The following is a 17708-nucleotide window of genomic DNA, read 5'->3' on the forward strand; positions in this document are numbered from 1 at the left end:
CGAAAAGTTTTTCGGTTTTCAGTAAAAAAGTGAGCTCGTATCCTGGAGCTATTTCATAATTCATAAGAAAACATTCTTTAAACACATTTGCATTTCCTTTTTTGTCCTCAATAGCAATAAGATAACCATTTAAGTTTCGTTTTGTTATCAAGCATGCCTAACGTCGTTTTTATTTCATATCAGCAATGATTTTCTTTCTTGAATCAAACTACTGTTAATAGCATGTACTCCACTGTACAGCAATATTTAAAAAATCAGGAACATCCATTTTTAATTGTATCTTTGTTATATAGTGTATCACTAGGTTGTTTAACATTTTTAGTTACCAATTTTTCGGTTTCGTTTGATTTCCAGCTCGTTCATTTTTTGCACGATCTGTATCTTGACCTTAACACGTTGAGTTCCGCTGATCAACCTTGCGACGAATTCACTAGATTATTACAGAGCGAAATTGTGACAAATATCAGGTAATGATCGATGATGTTTCCGTTTGGAACTCGGCCATGCAAGGACTGCCTTTGTATTACCAACACATTATTCTTTGTGCGGAAAACGGATGGTATAGCACCGTCAATTCCATCAACCACGTTCATTCTGACTCATAAGACAACGATTGCAGGATCTACACCACATCGAAGTGCGATTTGATAAATAAACTCTATTTTCGGTGGAGAGATGCAAATCTAGTCATCTTCTAGTTATACATCTTCTCACGATGGTCTCAGTAGTTTTAAGAGATCATAAACAATCTATTCTACAAACATCTAGATGATCTACCAGCAAATAAATACAAATTACTATCACCTACATCGCGCCAACCGTACGTGTTCGCCTGCTAATCCCAGAGCATGACAAAACTGTTTTAACACCTTGAGTACCACATCACCCAAAAAGTGGGTGATGTAAATTTTTACAAAACGCCATGTCACCCATTTTTGGGTTACGGCAAAAACGCTTCATTTTGAAATGCCATTTTTTAGTATTTAGAACAGCTATTATTCTCACTTATCGCATTTGTGACCGAATAAAAATACGAATGAATGCAAAGAAAACCAAAAATTCATCACAAACGTAGAACGTTAAGAATTAGAGCCAGTGCAACCGAGGCTCTGACGTATGAGCAAGAATCGCTTGAATCGTGGCATTTTGTGCACTTTCCTAAAAAAACGCTTGGCACGCAAGGTGTTAAAAATGCATTGAAGATCGTTACTACAATAGCGACATACCCTTTCACAGGGCATTGATTGAAGAGGAATTTAAGGCCTACACAATATTATAAAAAATGTTGGACACGTATTTCTTTTGAGAATTTAGCCGTATAAATAAAATGATCTTTAATCTTGGCGTACACTGATAGTCTTCTGGCTCCCTTTTTAACAGAAGCATACGGACGGATAGAGCAAGCGACATAGAAACTCGGGTTGAAGATAAATGACAACAAAAAAAACATGAAGATAAAAACAAAAACATGATTACACCACCACTCCAATCTACGCAAGGGTGATGTAGAGAGAGATATGCGCAACTTTAAAGTCATATTCCCCTACATAGGTGTTGAAATACGCGCCAGGGTGCTAGCACCCAACTGGTGATACAACAACCTTCTTTTCTCTGCTGGAAACTTCTCCACTCGAACTAAGAGTCGCGACGTTCACCTCTCATTTAGTCACGTTCGAGATAGAGATGCTCAGAAAAATTGTTGGTTCCGTGTGGGATCTCACTATAATAGCAGGGACAAGATTAAGAGATTTAGAATTGGATCACCCTTATAGAAAACCTTTTATTAAAACTCGTTCTTGAAAATTTTAAGAAGCCGAACGAATTTCACGAACGTTGTGATTTTACCTGGAATTTACCAGGTTTAAAATTAATTAATGCAAGCTGCTTGTAAAATACTCATTTTATTATTTGCTTCATTTAACTTCTTATTCTTAAATGGTTCGATAACCGGTGAACGGTCAAGGACTGCCTTGTTAAGGCTTTCAATGACTTGTAGCTGACTTTTCTCGTAGCTGGATGATGAGTACTGCGTACGTGGGAGGGTCAGTCGAGTTTTGAACCAAATACAATCGTTTGCTTGAGTCGCACGCTAACGCCTCAGCTATCGAGATCTCCCCCCCCCTCCCACTTCATTTAACTAACCACATTATATTGTTCGTTTTTTACTAGCGTTTACGATGTTTAAGAATGACAAAATCATTAAATAATGCTCAAATGTTTGTGTCTCATCGTGTGTCAATCTATGACGCCTCATAGTTGAATGCTATACTCCATTTTGTATATTTAATATCGCAGAATATGACGGCCAAATGAAGATCGTTTTTCCGCAATGTAAGTGTATCAATGATATTCATACAGATATTTTGCTGCATATATCCGTGCATCTGTTTTATTAACACATTTAATACAATATAAACCAATTGGATTAATTGAGTTGAAACTATGAAGGAAGTTTTTGCCGTTTAATGTTTTGAAACGTAAAACTGTTACAATGGCCGTTAAATATTACAAGAAGTAGAACCATAGCAGTTTAATGCAACACATTTTGAACGTTGTTCGTTTTGTACGCTGATGTTCGCTAGTGTGGGATGTCTTAAATCGACGGTAAGAAAGACAATACAATTTACACCTCAAAACACACTTTTTCAATGATTACTAAGTTGGGCTTAATAATTCAATATGCATTTCATAACAAAATCCATCGATTTACAATATAATTGCAAGACCATGATGTTCATGTTTTATGTTTATTGAAATTACTGTTTTTTCATATTCAAAATAATAAAAAAACACCAAATTTCAACATATTTTTGAGTTAGTGATCGTTTTTTAGTTATTTAAAGATGAATAAGATATTCACTCTATATGAGTGTAATTTCATTAAACATAAGTTATCCACTGCAATTAGTTTAACCACTGCAAATGTAGCATCTGTACTACTAACACTATTGATGTAAAGGAGAATGCACGAAAGTGACAACTTTATGAGCTGAAATAAAGATTAAATGAAGCAAGCATTTTGGACGTGCTACGAGCTTTTGTTAAGATGAGTGTTTAAGTGTGCATATTATTCTACATCCATTGAATCTTCTGTCGTTGGTTTAGGGGAATTGTTTTCTTGCTGGGCATTTGATGAGTTTTGTTGTACTTCTTGTTCAGCAGAGCCTGAAGAAGACTGCCCATGCTGTTGATTTGGATCAACTGGCGGCGTTGGTGGCTTCGGTTTCGGTCGGTTTAAGACAGAGTTTGTGCATGTTGTAAGCGTTTGTGTTTCGTGACGGATGTCAGCCAGTTTCACGGGAGGATCTTGAGTTTTGTTAATACCAACTAACTTTGATCTAGCACCTTCGTACCAATTCTGTGCTTTTTGGGCTGCTTCTGTAATGTTTATTATTTCGGTTTCAGTAAGATGATCAAACTTGGGCTCTTTAGCTCGATACTGTTCTACTGCTTTTAAAGTCTGCTGAATCGCGTGGCCCAGCTCAGTAAATGCCTGCTCGTGGTTGCTGTACTCTTCCCAACGGCTATGTACCGGTGCAATATTAGCGCGCATTTTTTCTAAACGCTCCTTATATACACTTTTTTCACAAGTTTCGCCTTCTTCATAGAGCCAATTTTCTATTTCCTCCAGCTCCCGACAAATAGCAGAGGCATCTTGCGGTTCGATATATGCGTGAAGTGTCCCGCCTTCCTGAATCTTTTCACGTACCTCATATACCTGTTCTTCAAGAGCGTTTCTAGCATCAATTCGCTCTTTTTCTTGGCGATCATTGGCAATCATTTTCATCTAAAACGATATTAATTTACGATTAATAGATGAAAAATTATATCAAAAAATTACTGAAAAATTTGCTGAATACATACTTCTTCTTCGAAGAATTTTAACAAATCAGCTTTCTCGAAGCCGTGAGTTTTAGGGTCAATTGTTAGTTTCACTTGCTTCGTTGTAACTTTTTTCTTTTTATCCTGCAATAAACAAAATTTTCAGAATGCAGAGGTTAGAAAACGTCGGTATTTTGTTCAAAATATATACATAGTAAAAAATACATAAAAAAATAAATAAAAAACAATATATCTCAAATACCACGGTTGAGCAACAATTACATAACAATATTCCAACATAAACCCTGAATGATTCACTGAGAAATACACAGCGTGACGAGTCGTTACTTCCATTTTACATTCAAAATATCGCAAAAGAGAACTAATTAATTGTAAATAGATTTTATATTAAAGTTGTATTATGGCGAATTGTGGTAATTTTAAAAGTCTGTGTATGTGTGTTTATTGTTACATATTTGCATAAAATATTCCCTGCGATCGAAAATAAAATATCAAGGTAGCACATACCGATGTGAACCATCTGGTGACACGTTGCGTCCAACCCTCTCCACCACTTTCGTTGGGTTTTGCGTTCTTTTTAGGATGCTCATCATCGCTATCCTACAAACACATGATACATTTTCAGGATCAACGCGTAGCAAATCCAAACCGATTCAGAAATGGAAAGAGAGACATATAGAATAGAGAAGAATAAATTTTCATCCGAACGTTTTTTTAATGTTGTGGGTAGAAGAACGAACAAAATGACAACAAGATATCACGAAGAGATAGTATACGTCGTGAACTAGTTGTTTTTTGAAGGAATAATGATAAGCAAATTGAAACTGCATCGCTTTTTCAAAAATCAAATAAAAGTTGACAAACGTTAGGTATATATTGTCTAACTTCGAATACCATATTAGAGGCATAAGCTAGTTGCATAGACTTGGTTTTTTCGATTTAAAATTGAAGACCTCGAGATCATTGCATACAAATTAGTAGTAGTTTACATAGAGCTAATATATATATATATATATATATATATATATATATATATATATATATATATATATATATATATATATATATATATATATATATATATATATATATATATATATGTATATATCTATATATATCAAACTTCTTACATATTTCAATAAAGAATATTTTTTTATACACACACACATACACGATTGACATATCCCAAAATTCAACTCTAGTTGTTGATATTATTTTTAAAATATTCTTCAATATATACTATCAATAAAATATTTCACAGAACTTATTGATAATATTGATTCAGACTAAAGAATATAGATCATCAGTATTTATATCTTAATTGACTTCCAAAACATTTTGTGGTAAGGAAAAGAACAAAGTATCTCAACGAATGACTATTGTTAAATTAAAACTAAAAATTTATATCTTTATTGTGAACTTACTTCTTGTGTATCCATAGGTTCTTCAGCTTTTCCACATTCTTCAACTTGGGGTGATGCCTGATTTTGGGCAGCATCGCCACTCTTTTGATCGCCATTCGTAGTTGGTGACGGAGATCTTGGTTCTTCACTTTCACTACGCTCATACATAGTCGCATTTGGAATCAATATAATGCCATTGTGGTCGATGCGAAGCTTCACTTTTACCTCCTGTGCCTCTCCATTTGCATCCGGCCGTATACCATTCACTTGAAACGTACCGATAAATGGATCCGGATATGGCACGCTGCCCGCTTCGTAATGTACATTGACAGTCATCGAATCCTTGCGGTGTACATTCAGCAATCGAGAAAACGGTGCAGCGTGATACTGCTCGAATGCTTTCATTTCATGTGGCCCATCTGAGTCTGTCCAAGAAATTAACACTGGGTAGGCTTGCACATCCGCACAACTGAATTCGCGAACGCGCACAGCTGGCGACAAGATCGCACATTGAAGTGCTGCTCCACGAGAGACAGCTTCGTCCTGGTTAAGTGTTGTGCTGGCAGACTTCCCAAAGATCTGCTCAATTAATTGCTTGATGGATGGAATGCGACTACTTCCACCAACTATTTCCACAGAGTGTATTTCATCCAGTGTAAGTTTTGAATCCGTGAGAAGTTTGCGCATCGTAGTCTCAATACGCTTGAACAACGAGCTAGAAAGCTCTTCGAACTCCGAGCGTTGCATAGACGAATGGACATCAATTTCATTCATGAAACATTCGATGTTCAGCGGCAATTTGGTGCTATTAGCTGACATGTTTTTCTTGAGCTTCTCTACCTCCGTCATCAAGCGTAAAAATGATCTAAAAACAAGAGCATACATTAGTCATATCAAAACTTTCTGAACAGCCATATTTATGACGCGATAATTACCTCTTTTTGGAAGACGCATCAATCTTATACTTGATCTGAAACTCCTTACTGAAATGAGTAGCTAGAACTAAATCAAAATCGCGACCTCCGACGGAATCAGAACAACTGGCCAACATTTTTAGTTTCCCTTTGTGAAACGCACACGCTGACACCTGCAATGATGCATGACCACAATCGACGAATATGACGTTACGAGGCTTTTCTTCCGGAGCTGGTAAATCTTGCTTGTAGAATCCGTAGCTGAGTGCCGTGGCCGTAGTCTCATTGATGAGACGTAAAACATTCAAACCCGATATATTGGCTGCATCCAAGAGCGCTTGACGTTCAGCATTTGTAAAGTATGAAGGCACAGAGATAACGCAATCATTGATTTGTGCCTTTAGTTCTTTGAATGCATCCTCTTTTAGCTTAGTGAATAACATGGCCGTGATCTGCTCCGGCGTGAAGACATGTTCTTCATCTAAATAATTCACCCGTACACCTATGCCTCCATCTGGCAAAGCCTCTACGTGATAAGGTATCATGTGTAATTCTTCCTGGACATGCGGATCCTCGAATTTGCGCCCAAGAAAACGCTTGAAGTTGCCAATCGTGTTGTTCATATTTGTGACTTGTTGATTTTTGGCAGCAACTCCAAGCACACGGTTACGCCCAGCAAACGCTACGAATGATCTATTATTGAAGAAAGAAGTGATATGAAAAAATTATCAGATATAAAATAAAGACTAACTAGCTAATTACGCCTGAGGTTAAGTATATACCCAAAATGAGAATATTGAACAAATTTACCTCATTGTTTCCAACAATCCTAGTAATCTCTCTACTCATAATATCAGTAATAATCGTATAATTATAAATTCTATAAACTAGGCAAATTGAAAATTGCAAAAACTACGTTTTAATCATTGCTACTATTTTGCTTTATTGTTTTACAAGCTATAGCAATGAATAAAAAACGCTAGATTAAGAACGCAAGAATATTAAGAATTAAAATGTAACGATATAGTTACATTTTCTATTTTTTGTTAGATTTTTACTATGCTTTCAGCAATTTGAATCACAAAACGAACGAAAACAAATTAGAAAACAAGTGCTATGATGATACAAGCAGTTTAGGAATTCACATAACGGGATGAGCTCACATCTTATGTTAAATAACCTTCGGCCAGAAACATCTGGTCTAACTATTTTAAACTTATATCACAAAATACGCTACTAATGGTATTTAGATTGTTTGCAGAACATATCTAGCTTATGTATATCAGAGTTTGTTTATATCTGCCGAACCATGTGCTTAACTCATTCATACATACTTAGTATTGCGATATTACGATAATAGAATGTAAGCTGTTTGTTATGTCTAATTAGAATAATGACTAAACGCCTTTTATAATAACACTAACAACATACACAACGGATTTCTTAAAGAAAATTGTAATGTAATTTTTATTTGCATCAAAAAAAGGAATTATATACGTATTCAACACATCTTGTTGGTATTCCACAACATATATTCATTGATATGTACTAATTACTACACTTTTGTATTAGTGAAAATTTTCAGTGACATTTTCTTTAGATTAGTATATATATATATATATATATTTTACCAATCGCCGTTAAGTATATATTTCCAGCACCACAAGCTCGAATCGATACTTTTTCGAGAATATGCTAGAATATTTTAAGGTTATGTTGAGTTGTGCGCATACAGCTGCAAGGAAATCATCAGAAGTAAGATGTATCTAGAGCTTCACAAAAAGTTCAAGTAATTGGCTAATAACTTTGTAACAACCTGCTCTATGTGTCTCAATCTAAGCAAACTAATGATGAACAGGAAAATGTAACCATGTGTTATGTACATATGTTTGCAACAGATTAAACACACACACACACGCATATTATATACAGAAATTATATATACATATATATATATATATATATATATATATATATATATATATATATATATATATATATATATATATATATATATATATATATATATATATATAATATCCAATTTATATGGTGAATTCCATTCGATCTATTCATACTTACGGTGTAGCGCGTAAGCTGTAATCATTAGCAATAGTTTCAATGCCACCTGCTTTCGCAACCGCTACATAGCAGGATTCGTTGCCAAAATCAATACCAATCACCGACATTTTGCCGCTTCAACTTTATTTTCTCGCTGTACCGTTTTTGGAACTAGTTAACCTCACTCTCCACTAATTCAGCAGCTTACTGGCACTCAATTCACACACTCCAGCAAATAACTCGAAAATGCGTGCCTCTTTACTAACACCAATGTTGTCACAAATGTCACAATCGCACAACTTTAGAATGAATCTGCATAATAGAAAACGATGGAAAATTTACAAAACCACGTTGCCTACAGAAATCCTTCCACCATGGATATGATTCCGGATGCTTTATGAGGAAGCGTATGATGAGTCTTAGGCTTGCTAAGAAATTGTTTGACAAAGCTAGAATGTTCAAGATTTTTCTGGGCTTTCGTTGACAGTTCTAATTACGAGTTTGACATGCTCAGCATACACTCAAGCGTTTTCTTCGTTCACTGTTGTTTGGTTTCCGTAAAACAGAATATGCTTACATGGCACATTGAACTTGTTTCGGAACTTCTGAACACCGATTTGAGCGTTTGTTGATTCGGACATGAATTCTCATTATTTTAATTTACACTTAGGTTTTTTTGAGTAAAAATTTACTTAACACCTTGCGTACCAAGCATTTTTAAAGGAATTTTCACATATTTCCACGATTCAAGCGTTTGCTTGCTCATACGTCATAGCCACGATTGCACCGGGTCTAATTCTCTACGTTCTACGTTTGTGATGAATTTTTAGCCGTGCATTCGTATTTCTATTTGGTAATAAGTTTGATATTTAAGAATAATAGCTGTTGTAAATACTAAAAAATTGCATTTTAAAATCAAGCCTTTTTGCCGCCACCCCAAAAATGGGTGAGATGGCGTTATTGACAATTTGCCGTCACCCATTTTTTGGGTGACGCGGTACGCAACGTGTTAAGCCTTCGCCATACAGCATTGGTTGGTTTCTGCGTAAATTAGCCCTTATGGTATGCAATATCTTATCTTGAAATGTTTGTACCGTGTACTGGTCGATATATTTGTTTGTTGTCGAACAAACATAGAATAGCTAATTTATCTACGTAAATTTTATTCAATTTGGAAGTTCAAGGCAAAAATTATTTGTTTAGATTTTATTTGCGTCATAGTGTTATTTCGTTACATTGTGGATTTTCATCGCCAATCCTTCGTTGTTTGTTGTAATTGCGTAAATTAATTTTTTGGTATAATTTTAATGTATTTTTTTCTTTATTGTGACGGACAAGCCGTATGGAAGACTCCACATGGGCCGCCGATGTAATATACACAAAGGGAATAAATCCTTTCTTTGCCTTATCTCGGAGTATACTCGGTTAAGATGTGTTTTTTATGTACATTAAATTTTCATTGTTTATTAAAAATAAACAAAGAAAAGATATGATAATTCAAAATTCCCTAACGAGATGATTGAAAAAATGTACTTAGACTTAACGCCTTCAGAGACTATAATGTAAAGGTTTCAAATCGAATTTACGAATTTTGTATAACTGGAATGATTTTGGGGAAAATACCTAACCGAAAATCCACTTAACGGATTAGAAGCAATTACCACTATAGATGAAGGACAAAATTTATTAAGCAAATTTCAAAATTGTTACTCTGAATTTGGAATGCACCACGAGCACCACCACGCGTCCCTAGGAAGTTATGGCGAGAGTAAGAAAACCCTTTCCAGTAGTTGTCTAAAAGTATATGAAACGGAACCGGAGCTAGAAGGCAAGATGTATCCATGAATGACAGGTCAAAGATACAAGCCAGACCGCAGAAAAATGAAACGTATAGGCTGGGAATAGACCGTAGGTTATCAACTAATGGGAATTTGAGTTAGTACATCGAATGCACTCAGAATCTCTGATCTACAATGCAAGTCGAAGATTACAATAGAAAACTATAAATAATTCATACAATTATTTAGAAGCATAAAGACAAAGAGATAGACAAAGGTAAAGGTATGGTATTTATTTATATTTGGTATTACTTTAAAGTACGATGAAAGGAGCTTTGACAATTGTATTCGCATGGATTTATTTTCTTAGTTAGTTTCAGTTACCCATTAGTACATGATAGAAACGATACAAGATATGAAAATGTCGAAAACATTGAAGTGTCCTGCCATATATTCAATTAATTCCATCAAGCTATAAATCAATAAATGTTTACAAGTCGTAAGTTTCAATAAAAATGGTTATCACCGAAATTAAAATTCAAAACTATAAGGTCACTTACATTTCAGATATTAGGTATTAGGTATCATTACGCAATACAATGATAATAAAATAATGCATCTTTGGCGGCGTGTTCGTAATACAGGATTGAAATTCATCACATCGAATAAATTGAACATATTGGTCTTTAGATCTGCTACAATTCAAAATGGGCGCCCTTTTACCCAGACAATTAAAATAGCGGGTAGATAATTGGTAATTGAAGAAAATAATTATGTTCGCTTTTCAACATTTTATCAGTTAGCTCATAGCTTCTTTCGAGTACTTCAGTATTTGTACAAAGTAACGAGTAAAGTTGTAGTCGAAAGAATAGAAATAACGAAGATTCCTGCTAATCTGAAGATAAGATTATGCTCTTGGGTTTTAGCATTGATGGAGTTTTGATAAAACACTATATCCATCTTTATTGAAGGCTCCACGAATAATAAATGATGTTCCAAAAACTCCTTTTAAACTGAAAAACTAAGCATCGGTATCCTTCAAAATAACCGGTCCATAGATGTAATTATCGATATCGATGGCGATATAGTTGAAGACGTGTTTACTCACCTTAACAGGTGTAGAACTAAAAAAGAAATAATTTTAGTGATTGTTTTAATCACGACATATTGTTAGTATGAAGATGGGCCATAAGGATAGCAAACTTATTTTATATTGGAACGCAAATGGGCAGTGAGAACAAAAATTTGGAATTTTTCAATTATCATGTTACATAAAAGATATAAATAGCAGCAGCTCGTGAAACATTTCTGCAATGATTTCTGCATCTAAACACTAGATAGAATGTGAGCTATTTTTTTGAATTAAATAGTAGCTTTGGTCGTATAGCTATAGTATTATTTGCATCTAATATATATAATGTATTACCGGTTATGTTATGGCTATGTTTTTTTTCAAACCCATAGCAGTTGAACTAAACTCGGGAATGCGATTTAAAGTATTTACAATATAGCCTCTGAAGACGTATAGTCCAGGTCAAATCCCAATTTATATGTTTTATATATATATATATAAATATATATATATATATATATATATATATATATATATATATATATATATATATAATATATAATATATATATATATATATATATATATATATATATATATATACATATATATTTATATAAATATATATATATATATATATATATATATATATATATATATATATATATATATATATATATATATATATATTATATATATATATATATATATATATATATATATATATATATATATATATATATATATATATATATATATATATATATATATATATATATATATAACATATAAATTCAAAAGTTTAATTAGACATGTATTTCAACATATCTTTTTCAGATCAAAAATTTAAAAAAATAGTTATCTGCTTTGGCAAATTATAAGCAATTAAAGTATGATGCAATACATGTAAGTTCTGCAATACCTTTTCATGCAACCGATACGAAGCTGGTTGCTATTTATTTATTTGGATACATTATAAGCAATCAATAATGATAAAGCAAGGTTGAAAGTCTTGTTGGTCTAGAGATTCGGAATCCTGTGGCTTTTGATTGATTGCTCGAAAAGTGACACCACTGATCAACGATCTTAACGTATGTATAAAAATGACGGTCATAAAAATGTCTGGATGCTTATATTGTTTCCATGCAAGACATGATGCAATCCAGTTGTTATTTATTTGTACTCGTTATAACAAGACGAGTTTAACTAGAATCATGCATTGATAATATCATCCATTATTTTGTGTTCTGGGTGATAATTTCATCTGGGTCACGTAGTCATCTTTTATTTATTTCTTTACAAAACTTCAGTGGCATAAACAGCATTCAAAAGAGGATTTCTAGATCGTTAAGATATGCCACGTGATGCAATAGATAAATTTTTCGAATAATGCTATCATCGCCGTTCTGTCTACCGTGCTCCGTTTGTTTACTGCACCGAGCTAGTATTCCAAAATCAGAGAGTTTCCCTGCGTAAAAATCGTTTAAACATGATGGATACATTCGAATACTTTTCTGAGCTTTAATGTGATAGCAATTTAAAAGTTTAAAGGTAAGCTAACTTCTTAAAAATCTGCCAAATCTATGTGAAAACGATTTTTAGAAATATATATTAAATAAAATTATTATTCTTTATGAGCTGGAATTTTGCATTCTTAAAAACAAGTGGGATACATGTTAATTTTTCTATACTTACCATTTTATATTGCAATATAGCCAATTCAAAACGAGTTTGAATGTGATAGTTCAATTTATAAAAGTTCAACGAGATCATATTTATCTTATTGTTATTTATTTATGGACGGCCAGGCCGTATTGTGATTTGTATTATTGTTTCTTGTCTGAAAGGCATTTCCTCCCAACAATCGCTGTGAGCCTTATAGATCATCTTTATCTGAATTAAGACCTTTTCTGCATATGTGTGTGAACCAAATGGATTTTTAAAGTGCCATTCTACAGACGTAACTGTAGCTGGCAGAGCCTAACTCACTGCTCTACTCATGAACTTCTCATAGTAACAGTTCTATATTTGCTTCTCGAATGCACAAGGAAAACTGCAAGCGGGTATCATCATCTTTATACAAAACTCATCTGCAACTGTTAAAAGTGAGCTACTCTTGTTTTCTCTGATTGTGCAACAATAGATCAAAATATTAGATGATAAGTATAATCATTTGGTTCTCGTAAAATAGATTGTTATTTAATATTAATTTATTATGAAATAGATTGTGATATTCTTAGAAAGAATTTTATCTACAAAGCAAGCCTTACTGTTTTATAAATAATTTTATGACAATTTATAATTAGCATGGCATATAGAGTAACGCCAAGGCAAGATTCTTCTTCTTCTGGTTATTCAGTCAGGTTATTCGTAAGGGGAAGATTCAGTAGATATTTGAACCCGATACCATCGTGTGTTTGTGCCGCTACACTAACGCTTCGGCTTTCTTCGCCGAAGTAAACAGGTAAAGTGTATTTTTAAAATGCAGTTCTACACACCAGTTTCGTGTTACTTACCCTTTTTTGCTTAATCTTAGTGATCGATTAGCAATAACTCACATAGCATATTGTCAGAGCTTACGTTTCATTTCTAACATATAAGGCAAAATGACAAGATTTGTTCCGTCCTAAACTAATTTTTATATCCGTATGACAATCGTCACTATCATGAAACAGAATCCTTTGCCAGAATCCAGCACTGTAAACTAACGAAAACAACCCGTATATGTAATTTAGCTCGTATCTTATTGACACGTAAAAGTAATTGCAAATTTTTTGCTGATTATTTAAAAAGTTCCTTCTCTAATACATGAATGTACTGATCAAGCTGAATAACACTGGCAACTATGATTGTAATGATTAGAATAGCAGGAAAATGATTAGCTTGGTAACTGTTCTAGCGTTCCATGTATAGCATTGTCGAAATTATTTCAAAAGCGTCTATCAGTTGGCGTAAATTCTCAAGCATTGGAAAATGCTTATATGGTATGCATGTTCACATGTAAGGAACTAGTTATAGAATACCAACTAGTATTAGTATGTAAGAAACTAGTTATATATAGAAAATAGTTATAAATTTTGTTCCATAAAAAGTATTTGAAATAACTACGTGTAAATGTGTTACGTTAAAATATTATTACCTGTAAAAGAATTTTAACACAAAAAATAAAAAAAGAAATGAAAATAAATTACGTTTGTAAAGGAAATTTCGAACCTGCATGAGCTACATTCTCAATCAACATAAACTTGCTCCAAAGCGCTTACATTACTCGTTTACTGCTTTACATTAGCGCTTTTGAATTCTAGTGACCAAAAGTACATCATAAAAATTGTGGGAAAATCGAATTACAGTTCATGAGATAATGCTTTGACATAGTATAAGTCGTACTTAGAGCATCGAAACCGTCTCAATTGGTGCTCATCAAGCACTTCTGCTTTCCTAAAGGTAGTATTATTTGTTTTTTGCGGTTTGATTTATGGTTGTCTGCTGTAATCAATTTCCGACCAGCCAGTATTAACTTATACCAACGACATCAATACCAATTGTGTGACTAAAAGCTATAATGATTGCATCAAAATACAAGGCTCACTCACTAATTAATTAATGTGTAAAAAAATGCAGTGTTGTTAGTAGAACTCTTCAAAACTGTCATTTTTAGAAAAAAGTTTGTTTTTTTTATATCTAGGCTATATGCATATAATTATTGTTATTGATATTTATTTCTAGAAGAGCGCTGAACATGTTCCAAAGTTGGTTTTTAAATAGGAATAATTTTCATACAGCTATATAAATATCAGTAATTTCTAGTACAAAGTTTTGTTGAAATGAAAAAGTATTCTAATTTAAAATACTGTATTGAATAATTTTTGATTTAAATAAAATTGGCAAGGTTTATACAAAATTAGGAATCATATAATTAATGTATCTAGAAAACAAGAAATAAAAAGATAAGGAAAGATTGTAGATTGATAATGCATCGTCATAAATTGTGAATGGAAATTGAAAAAGGTTATCTGAAAAAAAAATTGTCGGCTAGAAAGAAACCGACCAAGTGCTACTTTGTTTACTTTGTTTTCATAAGGTTCAGTAATGCATTGAAAATTATATCTCGAGCTGAAACATTAGGTACGGGTGCGAAAAATTGGGAAACGAAAACCAAACTGTCACCCCAAATAACGATATGTCGTCGGCTCGTACACCATGAGTATGGTTATGAGCTTGTGGTGTCATATACCTCAGTAAGCAAAATGTAGTTCATAAGGGGTTGAAACTGTATCAGTTTCTGTAACATCCATGATCAATAGGAAGATTGTCGGAAAAGAATCATCCAAACAAGAAATATGAGTGCCTTTACAGAGAGGTGCAATACGAGAGAGTTAAGAAAATTGATCCTTTTTCCGGCACGTGGGCAAATGATCATATCGAGTGAATGGCACCGGATGTAAAACAGATGTTTCGTGGATTTACGAAATCGAAAGTGAGCACGAAGTGGAGTATGAATAATATTTGTCTTCTTCACTCGTCCGTTACAGTATGCTACACACGATATATTTGAGTATTCTGTTAAAAAGAACACATGCACACACACACATATATATATATATATATATATATATATATATATATATATATATATATATATATATATACATATATATGTATATTTATATGTATATGTATATATATATATATATATATATATATATATATATATATATATATATATACATATACATATACATATATATATATATATATATATATATATATATATATATATACATATACATATACATATATATATATATATATATATATATATATATATATATATATATATATATATATATATATATATATATATATATATATATATATATATTTATATATAAAATATATTAATTTGAATTAAATAAGTGCTACAGAAGATCTGCAACACAACCTTGAAGGATTACAAAATTACAAAGTTTTCATAGATATTTTATTTAGGTTTTAAAATATTATTTCACTTTTATTTTTTTTAAATAAAACTAATTCATGTTTCTATAAAATTAAAATTTGTTCATTTTGTACCTCAAAAAAACTACATAAATAGTTTGTTAAAGTGAGTGTATTGAACTGTTAAAACTTGAGCATTAAGGCAAATTTTTTTTAACTTTAATGGTTTGCATATTCGAAGATGTAAATGTTGGAAGGACGCAATTTTAGAAATTTATTAGTGAACTATCTGACTTTCAATTTAAAATATCCGTTTTACTGTCGCCGATTTAACAAATGGGACATATGACCAGCTTTGCTTTTACGTATCGAGCTTAGCAAAAATAAAATTTTGACATTCTCGAAATAATAAAGGTAATAAAATTTGTATTAAATTTGGATGACATTTGTATACTTAAATTCATATTCCGAGATTAAGAGACAAACATTCGTTTTGCTCCAAATCAGGAAGCTTATTCTATACCACATATTATTTCAAGTGTGGTAAGAAGCGCTTATGCATTTTATTTAGGTCAAATTAGATGACATTTGTGTGAATTTGTGTGAGCACCACTCTTGCTTCCTTATTCCTTGAAGTATTTTTTTAAACAGTAAAAATAAACAAGTTCAGCCAATTCGGTATAGGTTGTTTTATAGCCATTAATTGGCAAATATATTGTTTTGTCAATGAAGAAGGGGGCATTTTTAAGCTCTCCTTTTTCCTCCTTCGCTGTAACTGAAGCTTTGGTTTCTTCCGCAAATATTAAAAATAAATACAGGTACCTAGAACATACCTAGAACATCGTAGTTATTGCGTTAAATTAGTGAATATAACCTCAAAAATGTTCTCAAGCACTTCTGGTGTCTCTCAAGGAAGCCTTGGGAATTTATATACATATATATATATATATATATATATATATATATATATATATATATATATATATCATCCTGTTAAGCATTTATGGTATGGTACAATTTGAATTCCATAGCCTAAAAGTACAACTAATTTTATTTGTACAGAATAATTATCGCAATGATAGACGTACTAATCGCGACTATTGACCGATGGATCTAAAATCAGATATTGTGATCCATTCTTCCGGATCGGCAAGCCTTCGTCTGGTAAATACTGATTCAGTTAGGCGTAGATTTAGTTCTCACAATGGGTAACAAAGGGAAGCTCCCATACAACCACCCCTCCCCTTCAACAAAAAACCAAAAATTATGCGCTTAAAACTGTTAATAATATCTGATTGGGCTGAAATTTGGCAAACGTGTTTCTTTTTACATTCGGCAAAAGAATTCAGAGCTTCAATCAACCCAGCGAACTAAAAAGAGGGCTCTCATTCAACCACCCGCCAAACAAATTTATAAGTAAGTTGTAAAGAGGCTTTCATACAACTTTTCCGTCGAAAAAGTCTATAATATTCGCATAAAAATACATACGACGACTGAATTTTTCCGCCATACGGCAAACATGCTTCTTTTAACTTTTTAGTGCAGAAACCAAAGCTTAAGGTACTCCGATGAAATAGGGCATTTTCTACACCACTCCCTACCCCTATTATAAAACAATATGTATGCTTTTTAATGGCTATACAATATTCAAATGATGACCTATTTGTCTAAATATGTATTTGAATTTAAATTAAGTAAGG

The 17708-nt window shown here is 32.7% G+C and overlaps 1 protein-coding gene across 3 annotated transcripts; it reads right to left on the bottom strand.

Moving 5' to 3' along the window:
* Positions 1-1895: 1895 nt before the first annotated feature.
* LOC128729349 (heat shock 70 kDa protein 4) lies at positions 1896-8504 on the bottom strand. 3 transcript variants are annotated; one of them, XM_053823026.1, is made up of 6 exons: positions 8243-8504; positions 6182-6853; positions 5268-6111; positions 4351-4443; positions 3865-3966; positions 1896-3787 (listed from the first exon to the last, which is right to left on the bottom strand). In XM_053823026.1, the coding sequence occupies exons 1-6, from the start codon at positions 8347-8349 to the stop codon at positions 3068-3070; spliced, it is 2538 nt and encodes an 845-aa protein (XP_053679001.1). In that variant the 5' UTR covers positions 8350-8504; the 3' UTR covers positions 1896-3067. The 3 variants fall into 3 exon arrangements, with proteins under 3 accessions (XP_053679001.1, XP_053679003.1, XP_053679002.1); XM_053823028.1 differs by lacking the exon at positions 4351-4443 and having other exon boundaries at positions 5295-6111; XM_053823027.1 differs by lacking the exon at positions 4351-4443.
* Between the last annotated feature and the right edge of the window lie 9204 nt (positions 8505-17708).

Source organism: Anopheles nili, assembly GCF_943737925.1.
Source record: "Anopheles nili chromosome X unlocalized genomic scaffold, idAnoNiliSN_F5_01 X_unloc_1, whole genome shotgun sequence".
Classification (NCBI taxonomy): Eukaryota; Metazoa; Arthropoda; class Insecta; order Diptera; family Culicidae; genus Anopheles; species Anopheles nili.